The sequence below is a fragment of the Muntiacus reevesi genome, chromosome 2 (genome assembly GCF_963930625.1).
Source record: "Muntiacus reevesi chromosome 2, mMunRee1.1, whole genome shotgun sequence".
Classification (NCBI taxonomy): Eukaryota; Metazoa; Chordata; class Mammalia; order Artiodactyla; family Cervidae; genus Muntiacus; species Muntiacus reevesi.
Window position 1 is genome coordinate 65,921,336 of NC_089250.1, and position 22,817 is coordinate 65,944,152.

General features: G+C 50.9%; 1 protein-coding gene and 1 long non-coding RNA gene across 3 annotated transcripts in view; one reads left to right on the top strand and one right to left on the bottom strand.

The window, feature by feature from the left end:
• PPP1R16B (protein phosphatase 1 regulatory subunit 16B) overlaps nt 1–22,817 on the top strand; it is a 107,348-nt gene that overhangs the window by 77,884 nt on the left and 6,647 nt on the right. For both annotated transcript variants that reach the window (XM_065921994.1, XM_065921993.1), the window contains exons 3-10: nt 7,106–7,176; nt 11,518–11,663; nt 13,956–14,059; nt 15,980–16,104; nt 19,087–19,212; nt 19,754–19,829; nt 20,465–20,594; nt 20,687–20,855. In XM_065921994.1, coding sequence (XP_065778066.1) covers nt 7,106–7,176; nt 11,518–11,663; nt 13,956–14,059; nt 15,980–16,104; nt 19,087–19,212; nt 19,754–19,829; nt 20,465–20,594; nt 20,687–20,855 — 947 coding nt within the window. The remainder of the gene's footprint in view (nt 1–7,105; nt 7,177–11,517; nt 11,664–13,955; nt 14,060–15,979; nt 16,105–19,086; nt 19,213–19,753; nt 19,830–20,464; nt 20,595–20,686; nt 20,856–22,817) is intronic.
• On the bottom strand, nt 3,217–11,289 carry LOC136159593 (uncharacterized). The gene is made up of 3 exons (XR_010661482.1): nt 11,188–11,289; nt 8,668–8,802; nt 3,217–3,364 (listed from the first exon to the last, which is right to left on the bottom strand). It is a non-coding gene; the product is annotated as an uncharacterized lncRNA (long non-coding RNA).

Below are 22,817 nucleotides of genomic sequence, written 5' to 3' on the forward strand. Positions count from 1 at the left end.
GCCTGTAGCCTCCAGGCTCCTCTGTCCATGGGATCCTCCAGGCAAGAATGCTGGAGTGGATGGCCATTTCCTTCTCCAATCTCCTTGCATAGGTTACATTTTTTTTGAGATATTGGCCAGACGGTACATAGTTGCTGTTATGGAGGAGGACTACATCTAGAGCTCTAGTGTGCGGCATGATGATTATAGCTAATAACAATGCTGTACTCAGTACTAGAAATTTACTAAGACAGTAGATTTCAGGTGTTCTCACTACAATGGATATTTCTTGAGCCCCTTCTCTGAGCCAGGCTCCATGCTGGACACTGGGGATACCAGTCATTGGGGGTTCCCTGCCCTCATGGAGTCTAAAAAAAACTAAATAAATAGCTATATAATTAATATATGCTCACTAATGATCCTGTAAGTATTGGTTGCAATAGGCACTACTGCAAAGCAGAAATGCGAACGTGCAGGATACTATGGGAGAGAATAACTCAGGCAACTTGCCTGAGATTGGGGTGATCTCGGAAGGCCCCTTGGAGGAAGTGACATTTCAGCTAGAATTGGAAGGATAAAGAGGAGTTTGCTGGCTCAAGTTAGGGAAGAAAGAGGGTTCCAGGTGCAGAAAACTGTGTAAAGGCCTTGAGGAGCTCACTTTTTGTCTTGCTTTAAGAAATGGAAGAAGCCAGTGTGACTGAATTGGTGAGGGATTCAGGGAGGAGGTGCGGGTGGGATAAAGTGGGGGTGGAAAGGGGCAGAAACTAGATCATGCAGCGCCTAGGAGGCAGTGGGAGGATGAGGCTTCGTTGCTGGGTGCTGGGCAGGAAAGGAAGCGAGATGGAAAGAGAGGAGGGCCTGGTGAGTGGGTGTCCCATGAACATGATTGTGGAAGTCATGCGGCCAGGCGGCAGCAGCTCAGCCCCAGGGCAGCCCCGGCAGACATAGATTGTCCAAGGTCCATCTCCATCTAGTGGCAGATACCTCTTGCCTTGCCGTCCCTCACATCCCAGGACAGGAGCCACACCTGTGGTTGCATGTTACTGACCAGCCCGAGGTCAGGCAGTCTGCTCGATGGGGCGGAATGGGTCAGGTGGCAAAGAAAACACAAGCTTGTCAGCAGTGATTTCTCCCTACAAAGGCAGCCACCACCAGCTTCCTGCCGAGATGGGCTGGTTCAGCCTTGCTCGCTACAGCTGGAGACAGAGGGGAGCAGATGGCCCTGCTTGGCCCAGATTCCAGCCAGATTGCCAGGGAGGTGTGGGCGGAGCGACGGGGTTGGTGCCAGGCGCAGGAATACATGAGGGGAGGGCGGGAGCCACCTCTTTGCCATCCCAATGGGGTCTCGCCTGTAGGGGGGGTGGATGGCAGGGACATTGGCTGTGGCCTTACTTGTGGTCCTTGAACCACAGATGCTCAGAGCCCCCTGGAGAGAGACAGTCCTTGTCTTTTAAGACCAGGTCAGGGGTTCTTGAGAAATGCAGGATATTCACGGTTACATCTCCAGCACCCAGCACAGAGTAGGACCAAGCAGGAACTCAGTGTTTTTGTTTTTGTTTTTTTAATATAAATGATAATAGTAGCTCTCAGGGGTTGTCTTACTTCACTCTCATGGTATCCCCACAAAGGAGATGCTGTTGTGATCCCCATTTTACAGATGAGAACACTGAGGCACAGAGAAGAGGAATAGCTTACCTAAGTACACAGCTGAACAAATGCGTGGAGGACTGTTGGGTCATGGGGACAAACTGATGGGCAAGCCTGGTGTTGGGGCTGTGGGGGCAGGGAGCAGATCTGAAGGTGGGTGACCAGGAGAAGTGGTGGGTGTGCCCAGCTGGAGAGGAGCGCTTGCCCTTCTTGTCTTTGTCCTTTCTGAACCCCCACCAGCCCCTCAGATCCCCCTAAGCCAGCTACCTCTATTGTGCCAAGAGAAGAGCCTTGAGAGCTAGGGATATAGGATGGCTAGGTCCAGTTGAGCAGGCTGCACACTGCACAACTTCAGAGCAAGCCATTCCCATAGACTCTGATGAAAACAGCAAGGTGGTAGCCCTGTAGGCAAGACCACACCATGCAGGACTGTGAAGACCAGGGTCAGCAAGTCTCTTCTGTAAAAGGCCAGATATTAAGAGTAAATATTTTAGGTTGTCTGGGCCATACGTCTCTGCTGTAACTAATCAACTCTGGTGTTGTAGGGTAAAAGCAGTCACAGGCAATATGTAAATGAATGAGTGCAGATGTGTGCCAAGAAATTTTCATTTATCGAAACAGGCTGCCTGCCAGATATAGCCTATGGGCCATAGTTTGCTGACCCAGTGAAGGCCAAGGAAGAATTCTGAACTCTGTTCTTTTTATGTATAATTTTATTTATGTATTTATTTAGGCTGTGCCGGGCCTTCGTTGCTGCATGGGCTTTTCTCTAGCTGTGGCGAGCAGCGCCTACTCTCTGGCTTCGGTGTGCGGGCTTCTCCTCGCTGTGGCTTCTCTTGTGGAGCACGGGCTCTAGGGCCCCCAGGCTTCAGTAGCTGCAGCTCCTGGGCTCTGGGGCACAGGCGCAGTTGCTCCATGGCCTGTGGGATCTTCCTGGACCAGAGATCGAAACCGTCTCCTGCGTTGGCAGGCAGATTCTTTACCACTGAGCCCCCAGGGGAGCCCTGAACTCTAGTCTAAGAGCAGTATGGAGCAGGAGAGAGTTTTAAGTAGGGAGTGAGAGGAAGGAACTTTGTGTTTAACTTGGCCCTTGAGATGTCTCTCCATGCCCCTGGGGGCCGCGGTGTTTCTGCAGTCCTGGCTGTAGATCTCTGAGCCCCTCTGTCTGCAAGAAGAGGCTTGGCCTGGGACTCAAGGGCCTCCGATGCTTACAGGGCGGAGGTCACTCTGCCCACGCTCCCATCCGCCTCCTCCCCGCACAGCGTTTAGCCCGGCTCTGAATACTCCAGCACTGCTGGTCGCCATGCCTGGCCCCGGGGGCAGAAAAGAGCAGCCTTGTGGTCAAGAGTCTGGGCTTAGAAATCAGAGGGTCTGATTTCCTCTACTCCGTCTCGGGTGGCCGTGAGCTGTACTTCCCTGAGCCTCTGTCTCCATTTCTCCATAGGAGGAATGATTAGACACGAACTCATGAAACAAAGCAGTTGTGCATCGACCCGGGTGCATAGGAGGGGCTCAGTAAAAAGACTGTTGATGCAGGAATAGAGGAATCCGTGTTTTAACATTAAAAATGTATTTATTTCTTTATGGCTGCACTGGGTCTCCGTTGCTGCGAGAGGGCTTTCTCTGGTTGCGATGAGGGGGCTACTCTCTAGTTGCGGTGTGCGGGCTTCTCCTTGCGGGGGCTTCTCTCGTTGCAGAGCACAGGCGCTAGAGCTGTGGGCTCAGTAGTGGTGGCGCCCTGCGGCATGTGGAGTTTTCTCAGACCAGGGGATCAAACCCTGTCCCCTGCATTGGCAGGGCAGATTCCTAACCATTGGGCCACCAGGGAAGTCCAGAAGAATCATTTTGCTATTGAACCCCAGAGGCAGGAAAGCCTGGCTGGGTCCTGGATGGTGGAGTCTTTGCTCCAGTGGGTTGTGTCCAGAACCAGGCTCCCAGCTAAAGTACAAGTAGAACCAAGAGGGGGCCTTGGGTCATGACTGTCGACGGCTCCTTAGAGATGGAGATGACTTGTCCCACCTCCTGGGCTGAAAATAACTGCCGACATTGGAGTAATTATATGCCTTGGGTTCCCACGTTGCACAGAGAACACCCCAATAATTACCGCACACAAAGACTGCTTTTGGCAGCTGACGCTTAAATTCTGCCTCAAAGAGCGTCTCCCGGACCGGAAGCCTAGTTCACCAGCCACCCCCAAAAGATTTGAACCCTGGCCTAATGGGAGCAGAACCTTCTAGAACCTTCTGTGATGCCCAGGGACACCGTGGTCACTTCTCTTCCAAAGGCCAGCTGTCAGGCTCAGGGCGCCCCTGTGGTCTGTGGACAGGCTGGGCCACAGTGATCAGTGGCTTTGCCCTAGTGTTCTCAACGTGGCCTTGAGGCTGAGGCCAGTACTGTGCGTCCTGGTAGGAGGTCCCTGTGGGCAGCGCTGAATACTCCAGATGTGAGCCATTCGGGTCAGCCCTGCAGGGTGGTCTGCTGGACTGAGAGATGGACTGAGCTAGGAGGCCATCAAGTAAGTCAGGGTCCTGGAGGGGTTGTTGAGGATTTACTGTGTGCCAGACCTCAGCAGTGAGTGCCAGGTCCCAGCAGACAGACCCAAAGCCCATCATAATTACCCAAATAGTTATGTAATTATGGTTGTGATAAGGCTATATATGAGATGTATAGATGCTGTGGGTGTGCAGAACGGGGGAGTGCCTTCATCTGGGAAGTTTTAGCTGAAATGTGAAGGATGAGAAGTGAGACAGGTGTGTGTGTGTGTGTGTGTGTGTGTGTGTGTGTGTGTGTTAAGAGATGGAATGCATGGCTCTGGGTGGATGGATGATTGGTGGATGGGTGGATGACTGGATGGGTGAATGGATGAGGGTGGGTGGATAGATGGTGGATGGGTGGATGAATAGGTGGATGAATGGATGCCGGTGGGTGGATAGATGGATGGTGGATGGGTGGGTGGATTGGCTGGATGGATGCATGGATGCAGGTAGGTGGATGGATGGTGGATGGGTGGATGAATGGGTGAGGCTAGATAGATGGGTGGATGCATGCGTGGATGACTAAGTTGACCAGGTAATGGAAACAGGCAAAAGTTCAGAGACCAAAGGAAATTTGGTGACTCTGTAGCTGACAAAAGACCAATGTGGAAGGTGTTCGGAGTTTAAGAAATGAGACTGGAGAGGCAGGTAGGTTGGGAGTACTGCATACAGCTGAGCAAACTCCTCTGCCCTAAGGGGGTGCCATTCTCACAGGCCACAGTGTGAATGAATGGTCCCGCTGGAACTGTGTGAGATGGAGGCCTGCAGACAGGGCACACATCAGGTGGACCTTCTGCACCATCATCAGGGTTTTGCATTTGTTTCCAGAACAGTAGGGAGCCACGGGAGGGTCTGAGCAGTTGGTAATGCAGTTAATTTCCACGTGTAATGCCCCAAAACAGCGCTGTCCAATAGAACTTTTTGTAAAGATGGGAAATGTTCTATTTGTGCACTTTCTAATATGGTAGCCACCTGTAGTTGTTGGGGGCTTCCCTGGTGGCTCAGACGGTAAAGAATCTGCCTGCAACGTGGGAGACCTGGGTTCGATCCTTAGGTCGGGAAGATGCCCTGGAGTAGGAAATGGCAACCCACTCCAGTATTCTTGCCTGGAGAATTCCACGGACAGAGGAGCCTGGCAGGCTACAGTCCGTGGAGTCGCAAAAGAGTCGGACCCGACTGAGCAACTAACACTTTTGCTTTGTAGTTGTTGAGTCCTTAAAATATGTCCAGAGTGACTGAGGGAAGTGAATTTCGAATTTTTACAAGTTAACGTTTGAAAAAACCCCAAGAGCTCGCTGTGGCCAGTGGTTTCCCAGTGGACAGGGCAGCTGCAGAGGGCCTGAGTGTAAACCATATATAAGCCCCTTGTCCCCCTGGCCCCCAGCAGTGATGAAAGCATCTCGGGCAAGTCTGTGGGAGATGTCACCTCTTGCCAGGAAGTTGGGTGGAGACCTCAGCCTCCCCCTTGCAGGGACCTCTGGTCACACTCAGGCCAAGGGTGCCGCTGGGCCTGTGGTTCCTGGATCTGAGCCTAATGAAGACAGCCCCCATCCCATTGAGGTTCCAGAGACCTCATCTCCCTCCCCTGCACCCTCTGGGTTGCCCAGTGGACATTCAGCCTGCAGAATGGACAACCTGCTCTCTACCCTTCCACAGCTCACTCCAGTTTGTCCTCCCACAGCAGAGGCAAATCGGCTAGGAAACCACAGTGGCCCTGCCCCAGCGTGTGGGTGGTGGCATGGAGACACTGCTCCCAGTGGGCATGAGGGGAGGTGCACTTCGGCTAGTGTTTTGAGGGAGCCAGACTAGGCGGTGTCTCAGATGATAAAAGTATCTGCCTGCAATGAGGGAGACCAGATCCCTGGGTTGGGAAGACCCCCCTGGAGAGGGAATGGCTACCCACTCCAGTATTCTTGCCTGGAGAATCCCACGGACAGGGAAGCATGGTGGGCTACCGTCCATAGGGTTCATAGGGTCCATGGACTGTAGCTCACCAGGCTTCTCTGTCCATGGGGCCACAAAGAGTCGGACACAACTTAGACTCACACTTTCAGGCTAGGTGGGCATGGGAGGGGCTCTGAGGGGCCAGGGCCGGCCTGCTCCTGCATTTGCAGGACCCTGACCTCTGTCCCTGGCTTTCTCAGCAGCGTGAGGTCCTCACACACATAAGCCAGCTTGTGTAGCCACGTTCCTCCACTGGCTCTGCAAACAGCCACCCTGTGGTCGCCCCTTCAGCCTAGAGAGGCACTTTCTTGCTGTGTGGTCCACCCTGGGGAAGCTGGATCTGGGGACAAGGCTTGTGCAGGCTCTACATTTGGCCCTGGAGCCGTGTGAACAGGGAAGGGGAAGATGGGCCAGAAGGGAAACCATGGGCTTCATCCCCCTGGCCTCAGGGACACCTCACCCCATGGGAGTGGCCTGGCTGGAGACTGACCAGAGATGGGTAACCTAAAGCATGGAGGTCTGCGAAAAGGGTCTTGCAGGGCTGCTGCATTTGCTCATTGGATGTCAGTCTTTCGTTTCCCAAACTCTGAGCCACACGAGGGCAGAGGCCATGTCTCTTGCTCCTTGGTATACCTCAACACTCTTCCCCATAATGGCATATAGTAGGTGCTTAATATGTGCGTACTGACATAATGAATGAACTCACTGATGCTTCCCTGTGCCGTGGCCCAAGTCTCTGAGCAGGTAGACTTGAATGTATTGATGCAAAGAAGTTGTACCAGTATGTGTGTGCTGGCCCCCGCATCCTTCTCTTTGCACTTGAGTCCAGGATGGGAACTAGGGTTAGAGTGGGTGGGGGAGGATAGAGCAGGGAAGGTTGTAAGGAGTAAATAAGACTGATGGTGTCAGGACCTGTGGGACAGTGGGTCTTACCTGGGTTCCCCACACCCCTGCACATGCAATGTGTGACAAGATAGTCACCTCTTTCCCCTCTGTTGCAGTGCGCTACTTCCTGAAGAATAAGGTCAGCCCTGATTTGTGTAACGAAGATGGACTCACTGCCCTGCACCAGGTAAGGACCCGCTGGGACCCCTGCCTGCTTGCTCCCCACCTGGACACGTGCCCCATCTCCCTGCTTTTTCCTGCCCAGGACCCTCAGGGAGGAGGGGGAGGGGAGCCGCAGCTGCCACTTCTGAAACGCTCTTGTCTGCCTGGGAGACGAGTGTGTCTGTTACAGACACGCCCATAGAGCCCCGTGCCCACGTGCGTGGCACACACACTGCCTCCGGGGACAGGGAGCCTTTGTCCGCTGCATCCTCGCTGCCTGGCAAAGGATTTGACACACAAAGCAAGTTTGTTCGGAGCTTGACAGTGTACGAAGCACGTTCGTTCACACCCACCGAGGCATCCATCCACCCTGGTGACAGCGGTGATTGACAGGGAGGTTGTGGGACCTGCCTACGGTCACAGCACCGTGGACTCTGGCCAGAACCACGTGCTGTCGTAACACACAGCCTCTTTAGGGCAGCGAGATGGGCCCAAGCCCCCTTGGCTGGGGAGGGGCTTCTCTGGCTGTCATCTCTCATCATCTCACACTGCAGCAGCCCCCTCCCTGGTCCCCAGCATTCAGGCCTCCCTGCCCTGATCCATCCTCCATGCTGTGGCTGCAGGGATACCCAGACCCAACATCTGCTGATGTTACTCAGAGCACTCCCATGTCTTCCCATAACACTAAGGGTAAGGAGTACCCCAGTGCCCCTGCTGAACCGGCTACGCTGACCGCCAGGCTTCCAGCTGTTTGACTTCTCGGTCCCTTGCACACACTGTCTCCTCCCCATCGCATCTCACTCAGTGTTTAAGTGTGTGCACAGCTAGAATCTGAGAGCTGTGCTGTTATATCTACATCCCCTCCTCTCAGCACCTCTGTCATTCCAGCCACTGAAAGTGAAAGTGAAAGTCTGTCAGTCCTGTCCGACTCTTAACTTTCCAGGCCAGAATACTGGAGTGGATAGCTGTTCCCTTCTCCAGGGGATCTTCCCAACCCAGAGATTGAGCCCAGGTCTCCTGCATTGCGGGCAGATTCTTCACCAGCTGAGCCACAAGGGAAGCCCAAGAATACTGGAGTGGGTAGCCGATCCCTTCTCCAGCGGATCTTCCTGACCCAGGAATTGAACAGTGTCTCCTGCGTTGCAGGCAGATTCCTTACCAGCTGAGCTGTCAGGGAAGCCTTCCGGCCATTAGCGTGACCATTTAGCGTTGGTCTCTGCTTACCCAAGACTCTGCGCTGCACGAGGGCAGAGCTCATCATGTCTCTTTCTCAAAGTGTATCCACTTTGTCCCCCACCATGTTGGCATACAGTAGGTGCTCAATATGTGCCTGCTGAGTTAATGAGTGAACACACTGAACCCCCCTGCGCCCTGGCCCAAGTTTCAGAGCAGGTGGACTTGAATGCAGCCTGGCCAGGCTCCGGAACCCTGGGCTGGCGAGACCCTCTCCATCTCCCTCGGAGGGTGGGAAAGGTAGCCACTGCCCTAGCCGTAAGCCCCGGGGGCGAGTCCCCACCCCAGCCGTCAGCTTGGGAGCTCCCCCTGTGACCTCTTGGCTTCTCTTCCTGTCTCGTAGGGCTTCATGCATCCACACAGTCTAGCTGTGTGACCTTGGGCAAGTCGCTTAAGCTCTGTGCCTCATTTTCCTCATCTGTAAAAGAGGCATAACAAGTACCCATGTCACTGGGCTGTTGTGAAGATTAAATAAATATACATAAAACCCTATAAGCATCATCTGACACTGTATAAGTATTAGATATTATTATTATTTATTATTATGGAGGGACTTCCCTGGTGGCTCAGATGGTAAAGAATATGCCCGCGATGCAGGAGACCCAGGTTCAATCCCTGGGTCGGGAAGATACCCTGGAGAAGGAAATGGCAGCCCACTCCATTATTCTAGCCCAGAGAATTCCATGGACAGAGGAGCCAGGAGGGCTGCAGTCTGTGGGGTCACAAAGAGCCAGACACGATTGAATGATTTTCACTCATTATTATGAAAATCTGTCACATGCTCACTTCTTGACAAAACCACTTCACATATGTGAAGCGTGGGTTGATCATCCCAAGACTCTTTGAAATACTATTATCCCCATTTTACAGCTCAGGAAACTGAAGTGTACCACAGGGCAGCACCGTCCAATACACCCTTTATGATGATGACATGTTCTGTGTATTGACACTGTCTAGCACCAGAGCTTCTAGCCCCACATGGCTACAGAGCCCTGGAAATGTTTTTCTGAGGATTCACTGAGGCAATGCACGGCCAAAAGTTAGCAAAGTACATGGCCCTAGTAACTCCTCAAAAAGCACTAGCTCTTATTATTGGCAATGTGACCTGTTATTACTGCTCTTCTGGGGCTGTTGTTATTGTTGTCATTGTCATCATCACTGCTGCTCCAGGACAACAAAGGAGCACAGTGACAATTCCTATGGATTTTCTGCTCTTGGCAACAGGGAGCCTTTAGAGGTTTTGTAAACTGAGAGCAGCATGGCTGGGTTAACAAGGAAGCTCTCTCTGGCTGAGGGTGTGTGAAAGGGGAGTGACAGGGAGAAAGAGAGAGATGATGACGCCTCGGCCAGGACGGTGGGGATGGGGACAGCGATCAGGAGATGCAATCCACACCGGGTGATGGATTGAACGTGGGAAGTGAGGGGGCGGGAGGAGTCATCCGGTGCCAGGTGCCATGGCCCACCTTGGGGAATGCAGGCGAGGACGCTGCCCCCCTCCCACGTACCAGCCCCCACTGCACTCCTGCACCCAGGTCGAGTTTCCCAGCTGCAGACTGGCCTAGCCCCTGGGCTTCTTTCTCACATGACAGCAATTCTATGTGCGTCATCACTCCACCTGTCCACCGCCCTGCCTGTCTTCATATTTCTGCAGCCCCTCGTGGTGGGATTTCTGGCCCTCCCGTCCCCTCACTCCACAGTCTGGGCTGCTTCTGGCTCCTCCTATGGACTAGGGCATCCCAAACTCTTCTGCCAGAGACGGCCTCCGGGGGACCCTCGCCTTTCCAGGCTGCCTCACTCTGGTGCCTTTGGCGCCCTCTGCTGGTGGTGCCACGCCACTGCACAGTTCTCTCGACCACCTGAGGCAGTTCCCTGCTCCACTGGGTCACCCGTGACCTTCCTGTCTGGAGAGATGCCCCCAGACCCAGCGAACCCCAGGTCAGATGGTGCCAGGTGCATGAAGAGAACCTGGCACCATCTCTGCTCATTTCCTGTATGTTCCATCTGTCCAGGACTGACCCCTCTTTTTTTCTTTTTTAAATCTATATATATATGTATTTAGTATGTATTTGTTATGTATGTATGCATGTATTTATATATTTGACATGTGTGTGATGTGTATGTATGTGGTACGTATACATGTATGTGTTTTGGTGTGTATTTGTGTGTGTGGTGTGTATGGATGCATGTATTTGGTATGTATGTAAGTATGTATTTGGGTGTGCCAGGTCTTACTTGTGGAATGTGGGATCTTTTAGTTGTGGCATGCAGGACCTAGTTCCCCGACTAGGGAATGAACCCAGGTCCCCTGCATTGGGTGCTCGGAGTCTTAACCTTCGGACCACCAAGGACGTCCCTCTGACCCCTGGTTCTGCAGGGAATGCTCATGGCTCCGGCTTGAGCTCCCTCTGTCCCCTTGGAATCTCTCGCTCTCTCCCTGGAGTTTGGGGGCTCCAGTGGCTTTTGGAGCCCAGTATCTCTGCGAGCTGCCTTCTCATTGGGGCTGACCCATGTGTGGACAAGCAGGAGGACAGACATGGCTGTCTCCTTGCAGAAACTCTTATCAGGACCCACTAGAGCCCTCGGGTGGAGCTGGGTTTTTGGGGGGAGGCTTCGTTACTTGGGACTTCCCCAAGAACTAGCTTCTGGGTCAGAAATCCCTAAGTCAGAGGTTTCACACTATAATCTAGGAGGCCACTGATGGGGCAGGGGGACCTTCTCAACACCCCCAACCCCACACACCCCAGCTTCAGCCTGAACCGCTCTATTTGAATTTTTTGGCTATCTAACTTAGAGTTCTCCTTACCGTTTTGTTTGAAGAAAGCCTTCCGAAATTAAAAAGTAAAGATTTTGAAGCCTTGTTCGAAAGTTCGTCCCATTCCACCAACATTTGGAAAGAATCTCATAGCTGACTTGACTTTTTATATTGTTTTTAATATTTTTATTTTGTGCATTATTAACTTACTTACAAGGAAACAGGCTTAAAGGTTCAGTGGCTTGCCTGTGATCACTCAGCATGTACGTAATGGAGCTGGATTCAAACGCAGGCAGCTTGGCTCCGTTGTCCTTCTCGGGAACTGGGTGTGCCCTCGTCATGACCTGCCCGGAGCTGACCCTGTCTGTGTCCGCCTTGCAGTGCTGCATCGACAACTTTGAGGAAATTGTCAAGTTGCTCCTTTCCCACGGTGCCAACGTGAACGCCAAGGACAATGAGCTGTGGACGCCTCTGCATGCCGCGGCCACCTGCGGCCACATTAACCTGGTGAAGATCCTCGTTCAGTAGTACGTGCCCCTCTCTCCCCAGGAGCAGCCTTCCCTCCACCTTTGTTTTTTTTTTTTTTTTAATTTATTTACTTATTTTAATTGGAGGCTAATTATTTTACTGTATTGAAGTGGTTTTTCCATACATTGACATGAATCAGCCATGGGTGCACCTTTGGTGTTTTTCCAGGTTTCTTTTTTTTTTTTGCAGCGGGAGAGGACTTTCATCTCTCTTTTTTTCTGTCTCTTTGGTGCCTATCCCTTTTCTCCCCCATTCCCTTTCCATCCCTGTGTCTCTCTCCTGTTTTCCCTCTCTGTCTTCTTTCCTCCTTGACCTCACGTTGTCTTTTCCCGTGTCTCTCTTAATTCACATTTCCTCTCTTTTCATTCCCTTCCTTTCTGCTGATATGATGGTCATAAAATACGCAACACAGTTTACCATCCTTGCATTCAGGAATAAATCCCATTTGGTCATGGCATATAATCCTTCTACTGTGCTGCTGAATTTGGTTTGCTTGTATTTTCTTGAGGAGTTTGCATCACTGGTCATAAGGGATATTGGTCTGTAGTTTTCTTGTCGTGTCTTTGGCTTTGTATCAGGCTATGATACTCTTTCTTTTCATCTCTTTTTCTCTGTCTGTCCCCACGGGCCTGTATTCATCTCCATACTTAGGTGTTATTGCCATTTTTCTTGCTATAAAAAAGCAGGCATATTTCCTTGGCTCTGCCCTCTCAAGTCCCATCCACATGCTTTTCTTGGGGGCAGAACCTACTTTGGGGGATACCACATAGCAATGTCTTTCCCAGGGATAAGGCCATTTCCCTCTGTAGAGTTCTGAACAGTTTTCCACCACCCTGAACTTCTTTCCAGTCTGCTCAGGCTCTCCAAACACAGAGAAGCGACAACCTTGAATTTCAAGTGTGTTTCATTGAATTCATCTAATGATTGGTGGGCATTTTTGATCTGGGCCAAGCCCTGTGCTGGGCACTGAACACTCAGGGACGCAGAAGTCCTGAGAAACTCAGCAGGAAATCAGGTGATTTCAGTCCCAGAACCGAGACAAAGAGAGATCAATGTGGCTGGGGTCCCAGGGGAGCATCTGAGCACAGGGATTCAGGAATAGCGGCCGAGGGCAAGTGGCCTTTGGCAGAGGTCTCAGCAGAGCAGCCAGGGCCCATCGAATGGCTGCTCGGATGATAGAGATGCTTCCCTGGCTCAGAGAGGTGGATTAGCTTACCCACGGGCACACAGGAGCTCAGAGAGGTCCCAGGGGAGGGCTGTTAGGCCAGAGGACTGGCAGGTGGCCCGTGCCCACACCTCCAATGAGAACCTGGGTGTGGCCAAGTGTGCAGGAGCATCAGATGGCCACCATCCAATCAGAGGTGGTGCGAGGGGAAAAGGAAGCGGATGCCAGCATGGTACCCGTCCCCAGCGCCAATCTGAACCAGAATCATGGGTCTAAAGTGTGTGATCCTCAACCCCACCCCATCCTCTTGAGAGACTGTTTCGGGAGGTCTAAAGTGGAGCCCAGGAAGCTCTGTTTTATTTCAGTGGTGTCAGTGATTCTGCCACAGGGCAGCCCAGGCCCATGTGCTTGGGAGCCACTGGCGCCAAAGGGGAATTCTCCCACGGGGTCCTAAGGCCTTCTCCTGCCCTGTCCTGGTTTGCCTTTGGGTCAGGGACTTAGAGGAGGAATTAGGGTAGCCTTGGGTGTTTCTGCACTTGGTCCAAGATTGAAATAGGACAGGGAGAAGTAAAAAGAGCTGGTCCATGAAAGAGCCAAGTTTCCATCTTGAACCTCCCACATCCTAGCTGTGTGACCTCAGACAAGTAACTGACCCTATCTGAACCTTGTTTTCCCTTGAGTGAGATGGGGCCAATAGTACTGAACCAAGAAGACTATTATTAGTCTTCTAAGACTAATAAGACTTCATAAGACTGCTATTATGAGGACTATATCAGATGATGTGTGTAAAGTGCTTAGATCAAGCCTGGCTCTTAGCAGATGCTTGGGAAGTGGTGCTGCCCCCATTCATTTTATCTTTTCTTATTTGACATCTATCCTCAAGTGCCTACCTGCTGGTTCAACAGAGGAGGAAGCTGGGGAAAGTGGCACAGCTCTCCTGGGACTGTGGCCCCTTCCCCCCCAGGCCCCCTGAGATCCTGGAGATGCAGTCCTTGCTGGGCTGCGCTGTGGTTGGGTTGTGGGTGTTGGGGTGCCCAGTGGGGTGTGGGTGAGAGGCTGGACAGTAGAGGCAGTCAGACCAACCCTCTGCACGTTCCTGGCCCTCACCCTGGTCCTCTCTCTGCAGTGGAGCCGACTTGCTCGCTGTCAACTCCGATGGGAACATGCCCTATGACCTCTGTGAGGATGAGCCCACCCTGGATGTCATCGAGACGTGCATGGCGTACCAGGGTAAGGGCAGGGCCGCCTGCTGTGAAGTGGGCTGGGTGTGGGGCTGTGGTGAGCATCTCTCAGATCAGTGCAGGTGAACAAGTTACCTAGAGATGTGCTCAGTGCTCAGGAACTGGGACGGGACCCCACGATGGTTGTTACCCATGTGATGGACAAGATGGGAACATAGAACAAGCCTGGAAAACGCGCGGTGCACGAGGAGGGGCCTGGCTGTCATCTGTGTCACCCACACACATGGGCAGCCTCAGCTGGCCCCGTCTCTTCATCAGCTGTGACGGTTCAATTCAAAACATTCACAATAAAGATATATTCCCATTTGGGAAAATACAAAGTCAAGAACATTCACGGCTGCCTGCTCTGTGCCAGGCACCACTTGGGCTGCCAGGGACCCCGGATAAACAAGATGTGGGCTGTTCTCAGCTCACAAATGAGCTTCAGAGAGGAAACAAATGCAGCAGAGACCAGCCCGCCCCCATCACCCCAGTACATGCTCCTGAAAGGCCTCCTCTTTAGAAGTATATCTCAAATCCAGACCCTGGACTGCAGTCTGAGGTCCTCCCCTCACCTCTGCCCAGATGGCTGCAGGAACCACCCTTTTGGCCTGCCCATTCCCTGGCCCTGGAACTTTCCCTGTCCACTTTCTGTAGAACTTCCTAATAATTTTTGTGCCAGTCTGGTGAATCTATGGACCCACCCCTTCTGTATTTTTTAATGCAGTTATCAAAGCCATAGGATTATAAAGGAAAACACTGCTATTTAAGTAGGGCTCACCAAATACTGTTAAATGTGTCTTATAGAAACTTCATTGATTCATGAAACAATAAGATAACATGGTGTGAAAATACCTATAGTTTCTGTTGGTGACAAAGTCATGGGCACTGCCAGTTCTACTGTGAATTTTGACTAGAAGGAAATGCTCTATCTCATGGAAAAGTTAGTGAAAATAGGACTTCTCTGGTGGTACAGTGTTTAAGAATCCAAGAATGCATTGGCAGGCAGGGGACACGGATTTGATCCCTGGTCCAGGAGGGTTCCACATGCCGCTGGACAACTAAGCCCGTGTGCACTAGAGCCCCTGCTCCCCAACACGAGAAGCCATCACATTGAGAAGTTTGGGCACCCAAACTAGAGAATAGATCCCGCTCGCCACAGCTAGAGAAAGCCCGCACACAGCAACAGGGACACAGCACAGCCAAAAGTAAACAGACAAAAAGTTAGTGAAAATAAACAGGTCCTTCTTTTTCTCCCTTCAAGTTTGCAGACCTCCCCTGAGTTCTATCCAAGAATGCTTGCTTTCATGGACCTTTTTTTCTGAGCAAATCACTCTCTCCTTAAACTCCATTAGTAGCTGCCAGTAACACTTAAATTTTAGCCAGAGATTCAGGGTTGAAAATGTGTTTCTGAGTCCCTCCACCTCAATTTATTCAGCTCTCCATTCAGAAGTGATATATTCAGTAATTCAGTTGTGGCCGTAATAGAGATTCACTGAGCATCGTGCCTGGTGCTGCAAACACAGCTGTGGATGAAGTGGAAGAAATAAACAGAGACCTGGTCAGATAGAGTGGGCAGGGGATGCCAGCTGGACCTAAAGGATGAGATCCAGGCTGGACCTAAAGGATGAGATGGAGCCAGGAGGTGGGTAGGTGGGTGGTCGGGACTGCCAGGTAGAAGAGCTGTGTATGTAACAGTCATTGATATTAAAACAGAGCCACTGGGTTCCAGGCTCTTGTTCGTGGCCCAGCATGTGGTGTTCGTTTTCACTGGGGCTGGGAGAAATGACCTCTGAGCACGTCTGTCTACCCCCTTGACTGGCAGGCCCTAGGAAAGAGGAGTCATACCTTCCCACTCTGCCCTCCCTCCCCTCCCCCATGGGTTCTCTGCCTGGGAATGCTGACTCAATCCCCCCCTCCCCCACTGCAGGCATCACCCAGGAGAAAATCAACGAGATGCGGGCAGCTCCCGAGCAGCAGATGATTTCGGACATTCACTGTATGATCGCAGCTGGCCAGGACCTTGACTGGATAGATGCCCAGGGGGCCACACTGGTGAGGAGAGGGGCCAGGCTGGATTGGGCTAGGGGGTCGGGACCAGAACCCAGACCAGCTGGAGCTGAATGGGGCCAGCACTGGGTGGAGGTCAAGCCTACACAGTGGAGGTCTGTCTGTAGCCTTGAAGTTCCTCCCCCTTTTGGGGACAGGGTTGCCCCTGGAGTGTGGAGAGTTAGCAGAGCAGGAATCATCTGCTTTGAGAAGTTGGGGCTGGGAGTTGGGAGCCATGGGTTGGGGAGGCTTGACTCTGCTGTTCACCTCTTCTGTCTCCAAGCTTCTCCTTTACCTCACACTCCAGGTGTCCATTCTGAGTTCATTATTTCCACCTCTTCCCATGAAGTCTCCTGCTTCAAGATGGGTGCCACGTTCATCCACTCATCCAGGCCATCTTGCTTTGCACCGTTCATTCTCCTGCCTCAGTGTACCCTCTCCCACCTCAGTGCCTTGTTTCATTGTCTGTCCCTGATGTTGCTGCAACAGCCTCTCTTCTGGTTCCCTGACTTCAGAGCCCAGACACCCCCAGGGACCCACCCATCTTTGGTTCACCCATCCTCTGGTTCACCCATCCATCTTTGGTTCACCCATCCATCCTTTAGTTCACCCATCCATCCATTGGTCCACTCATCCATCCATTGGTCCACCCATCCATCCACTGGTCCACCCATCCATCCATTGATCCACCCATCCATCCATTGGTCCACCTGTCCATCCATTGGTTCACCCATCCATCCCGTCAACATACACATCCTCTGTGCCACATGCTTTACTAGACATTGGAGACAGAGAATGATGGAATCTTCTCTCTATCTGCCTCATTAGCTTCACTCACTGTTTCAAGTGTCAGTGAAAATTTCTTGATCTTTCTTCATAGGCTTTCATAGCATGATACAACTCAGTACTGGGGAGGTCTGCTTCTGCAGCCTCTAAACTGAGAACTAGAATCTGGCCTTGAAAGCCCCCCTCAACCTTGCACATGGCTGGGCCCATCCTGTCCTAGGCTTGCGGTCCATGTGATTGTGAGCACTCAGGGTCTCAGAATCTTCAGCTTTTCAGGTAGGGCTCAGCAGTACCAAGTTCCCTCACTGCCCCTCAGGCTTGACATGGTAGCCCAGATGTGATCACTGAACTTCTCCCACCCCGTTCCTGAGTCCACCCTCTGCCTCATCCCCCTTTCTTTTTTTTTTAAATAAAACGTTTAAAATTGATTATTTGTTTATTTCAGTGACATATAGTTGCTTTATAATATACTAGTTTCAGGTGTATAACACAGTGATTCAATATTTTTTATAGATTATACTCATTAAAAATTATTACAAAATAATGGCTATATTTCCTTGTGCTGTACAATATACTTTACTTATTTGTTTTATACATAGTGGTTTGTGTCTCTCAGTCCTCTACCCCTATCTTTCCCCTCCCCCTTCTCTCTCTATTAGTCAGTCTGTTTCTGTTTTGTTACATACATTTGTTTATTTTTCAAATTCATGTGTAAGTGATAACATAGAGTATTTATCTTTGTCTGACTTCTTTCATGAAACATAATGCCCTCTAGGTCTACATATGTTGCTGCAAATGCCATTATTTCATTCTTCTAAATGGCTGAGTTGTATTCCATTGTCTATATATACCACACTTTCTTTATCCATTCATCTGTTGATGGACACTTAGGTTGCTTCCATATCTTGACACTTGTAAACGATGCTGCTTTGAACATTGTGGCCCCTGTGTCTTTTCGAATTAGTGTTTTCAATTTCTTTGGATATATACCCAGCAGTGGACGTAGTCCTCTTTTTAGGTTTTTGGGCCTCATGGTCTTTTCTAAGAAAGGGGTCCCCTCTCAGATCACCTGCTCAGCCCAGCACTCAAGAGTTGAGTCAGGTAGTCGGACTGGACGCTGCATGAAGACTGGGCGAAGTTACGGCCAGGCTGTGCCAGGACACTGCCCGCCCTGGATGGCGCTCCTCTGGGTCTGTGGCTCAGCCCTGTGGACACGGGGGTCTGCTCCTCCTGGACTGACCTCAGAGCGGCTTCACTCACATGGCCGGGCACACACTAGGTCTCAGTTCTTCCCAGTGAAGCAGGGAGACGTACCTTCCCCACGGGGTTGTTGGGAGGACTAAATGAGATTCTGCATGTAGGTGCTCAGCAGAGCCTGTAAACTCTCAATAGATTCTGGTGATGAACTCATTATTATTATTAACATGATCACTTCTATTTATATAATAAAGAACAAGGTCCTACTATGTAGCATAGAGAACTATATTCAACGTAATGGTAGTTGTAATCCCCTGTAATGGGAAAGGAAATCTGGAAAAAAATACATGCAGATGAATAATTGAATTGCTTTGCTATATACCTGAAACACTGTAAATCAACTATACTTTAGTAAAACAAAAAATTAAAAAACCCACCTTATCAATCTCCCAGTCATACTTTTTATTCCCAGCTATGTACGTGGCCCTACAGTTTTTAATGTCTGGCTGGCTGTGTGTCATTCTTAATAGTTGGCAAGCATCAAACATTTATAAATCAGATAGTGATACCAGTTTTCGTGTGTGCCTGTTCCAGATCACATCCTGTTTTGTTTTTTCTGAAAGTTAAAAAAAAAAGAAAAAACCCCAAAACTCTGTTTGCCAGAAACTTATAGCAACCTGACCCCTGGATGACGTGGCATCTGGGCATCAGGGCTGTGTTCTTTTGGACCTCTGAGACCCCATCTACAGGGCTCAGTGCATAGTAAGCACTCAGTAAATACTGATGCCTTGAAGACAGAGAAGGACTCACCTTTCTTCCTTACCTTCTATTTCCAAACTGCAGACTTACTAATGCTCTGTAACGTGGCTGGTATTTACACCTCCTTCTGTTCCATTCTACCGGCCCCAAGTATGATCTGGGCCTTGGGCCGGGGAATGGGCTATCCTGCCTCCAAATGAGGGCCCAGCCCCCATGGGGAGTGCTGACCCCTTTCCTCTCCTTCAGCTGCACATAGCTGGAGCCAACGGATACCTGCGGGCAGCCGAGCTCCTCCTGGACCATGGTGTACGCGTGGATGTGAAGGACTGGGATGGCTGGGAGCCCCTGCACGCGGCTGCCTTCTGGGGACAGGTAGTTATCACCCGCAGGGCTGTGAGAGAGGCCAGCTTGTGGCCAACCTGCTGACCTTTGGGCTGGGAGTTGGTTCCAAAGAACACCAGACCCACTTAGGGTGTTGACTACAGCCAGCGAGTAGGATGTGAAAAGACCTTACGGAGTTTGCGAAAAGGATTGTCAAGTTGTGTCCCAACAAGATGACAATCCAATTTGCCTAATTAGAAAAGTTCCCACATTTCTGTCTCGAGTTTTTCCACTTGTTTCCCAGACAGAAATCTCTGTAGTTTTCGCCATTCCTGTTTAAACACCTGACCGCTCTGGAGTTAGAGCTGACTCCTTCTGTCCCTCAGTATGGCTGAGTCATGCTGGAGGAGGTGTCAAGCCCATTGCATTTGTCGGTGGTCCCGGCTTTAGGGGCCAGAGCCTTCCCTGGGAGTCAGCTTTGTCCTACCGTTCGTTGGATCGCATCCTAAGAAGCTTTGAACTCACTCTTTCCAACTCCTAGGCTTTCTCAGCTATGGGCAGGGGGGAACCTGGGCTTCTTCCTGTGTTTCAGATGCAGATGGCAGAGCTGCTGGTGTCCCATGGGGCCAGTCTCAGTGCTAGGACGTCCATGGATGAGATGCCAATTGGTGAGTTCAGAAGGACCACACCTGGTACATGCATTAGCACTCATTGATTTCTTTGATGAGTGGAGGATAAATGGTTGAATATATGGTTGGATAGATGGTAGATGGATAGTTTGATGAATAAATTAATGGGTGAATAAGTGGGTGAATGTATGGATGAATGAATAAGAGGATGGGTGGGTAGAGGATGAATCTATGGATGACTGGTTCAGTGAATAGGTAGATGAACTAAAAGATGAGAGGGATTGAGTGAGTGGGGATATATGATTTCAATATCTTTCCACAATGTCTTGCTTGGGCTCCATGGGGTACCTGCTGGTTTCTCTCGATACATTTTCTATCAGTGGAGGATTGATGACTCCTCTTGGAAGCGATCAAAGGCATATGAATCCTTCAGTCAGAGCTGGGAATTGGGACTGTGCATAGGACCTGGGGTTTCCTCTTCTTACACTCCTTTAAGGAGTGGGTTGTAGCCCAGGAAATAAGGCTAGCACTGCTTTTGCCCCTCCACCCACAGCACAAAAGATGCTGGGAGTTTTCAGTGGGTTGGGATGGCAGTTCCTCTGGTCTGGAGGGTCCTCAGGGATCACCAGCCCCTTCTCTGCGCCAACCCCCCATGGACTCCTCCAATCTTTCAGACCTGTGTGAAGAGGAGGAGTTCAAAGTCCTGCTGTTGGAGCTCAAACACAAGCATGACGTGATCATGAAGTCGCAACTGAGGCATAAGTCATCTTTGAGCAGGAGGACGTCCAGCGCGGGCAGCCGAGGGTGAGTTGGGAGCGGGACAGCCAGGGGTGCCCAAGGATGCTCCCGCCCATGGAGCCTGGAAGCAGCCTCCCACCACCTTCCTCTCCCCTTAGGAAGGTGGTACGTCGAGCCAGCCTGTCCGACAGGACCAACCTGTACAGGAAGGAGTATGAGGGAGAGGCTATACTCTGGCAGCAGCGGAGCGCATCTGAGGATCAGCGGAACTCTACCTACAACGGGGACATCAGGGAGACCAGGACAGACCAAGAGAATAAGGACCCGGTGAGAACTTGCCTCCCGCCCTGCCCCGCTGACCACTGCCGTGGGAGGGGGACAGTTGGAACCCAGCTTGGCATTGCTTCTTCATCTCAGAGCCTTTGGAGGGAGGTCAGCTGGCCATCGCCTTTAAACCAGGTGGATCCTATCTGATGGGGGTGCCTACCATGGTTTTTGAGGCGAGTGTAGGATGTGTTTGCGTCAGAGCTGGGTGACTGGCACACAATAGGGGCTCATAACTGGCCAGGGAGCAAGTGATCATCATGTGTCTGCTTGAGCTCCAGCAGAAGAGAGATTTTGTTCTGGCTTCCCAGAGAAGAAGGTTCCGTAGGGCAGCCACTCTGGGAGAGAAGGGTGCTAAAACTTTTTTAGGGGAAACCTAACAAGATGTTGAGAATTGTGTTGAGATATTGGGTTGGAAGAAAATTTTTGACAAGTAGTAGGGGGCTGGCAGAACATCTAAGACGCTGGCTCCAGGAGTAGATAACGGTTTGGGCGTTAAACCGCTTTCCTAAGACGATGCTGTATTGTTTTCTGAGAACTGTTGTAATGAATAGGTGGCTTGAAGTGAGAGAAATGTCTTTTCTCACAGCTCTGGAAGCCAGAAGTCTAAAAATCAAGGTGTCTAAAGGCTTGGTTCCTCCTGGGTATTGGAAGGGGACTCTGTTCCATGCCTGTCTCCTAGCGTCTGACGGCTCGGGCACTCCTTGGCTTTTTGCTAGCGTGCCTCCAGTCTCTGCCTCTGTCTCCACATGGCCTTCATTGTATATGGGTCTGTGTCTTTGTTTTCTCTTAGAAAGACACCAGTCATTGGATTACTGCCCACCCTTGTCCAGTGTGACCTCATCTTAATGTAACTGATTATACCTGTGAAGACCCTACTTCCAAATAGGGTCACACTCAGAGATGTGGGGTGGATGTGAGTTTTGGGGGGATGCTATTTAAGCGTCTGCCTGCAATGCCGGAGACCCGGGTTCGATCCCTGGGTTGGGAAGATCGCCTGGAGAAGGAAATGGCAACCCACTCCAGTATTCTTGCCTGGAAAATTCCATGGATGGAGAATCCTGGTGCAGGCTACAGTTCATGGGTTACGAAGAGTCAGACATGACTGAGCGACTTCACTTTCACTTTCACTTTTCATTTGACTCAGTGCTGATGCATTCAGGTCCATGCCTGGCTGCAGTCTTGCTGGGTGGAGTTTGCAAGTTTGGGACCAGAGCAGAACTATTGGGCACAAGAAGGAAGGGGCTGACCATACCAGCAGTGGTGTGCCTTTGTGGTTCTACCATCACACAAAGAGCAGCTGAAAACATTTCTAGCCATTGTTGCTTGGAGGGATGCAAAATGCCTCAGTGGGACCCTGCTTCCCTGCGTGAACAAGGAGGTCAAGTGAGGGCTTGTCTTCCTGGCAGGAGTGAAGGCATATGCTCTAAAGAATCTCCATTGTGAAGGGATTTTGGGGGAGAATAGATCCACGTATGTGTACAGCTGAGTTCCTTTGCCGCCCACCTAAAACAATCACAACACTGTTGATCAGCTATACTCCAATATAAAATAAAAAGTTTAAAAAAAAAGAGGGACTTCCCTGGTGGTCCAAGGGCTACGACTCCTCGCTCCCAATGCAAGGGACCTGGGTTTGATCCCTGATCGGGGGATAAACCACAACTACAGACCCAGCCTGGCCAAACAAATATTGAAAAAAGATTTGATTCAAAGTGTTCTTTATAAAAGAGAGAATCCCCATAGAAGCACTGACTGGGATGGAGCCTGCACACTTGGAGCTTGTGTTCTGCCTCTTCCCACCTGAGCTTGGGGCTTAGGAAAGAAAAGAGTTGTAGATCGAAATCAAATCACATTTCAGATGCTTCCCCGATATGCTTTAATTCTTTTCTTTGTGATTGAGGTGTAACTTGTATAACCTACAGAAATCTTAAATGAATTTTTCAATGACCTCTTACCAAGGTGTAC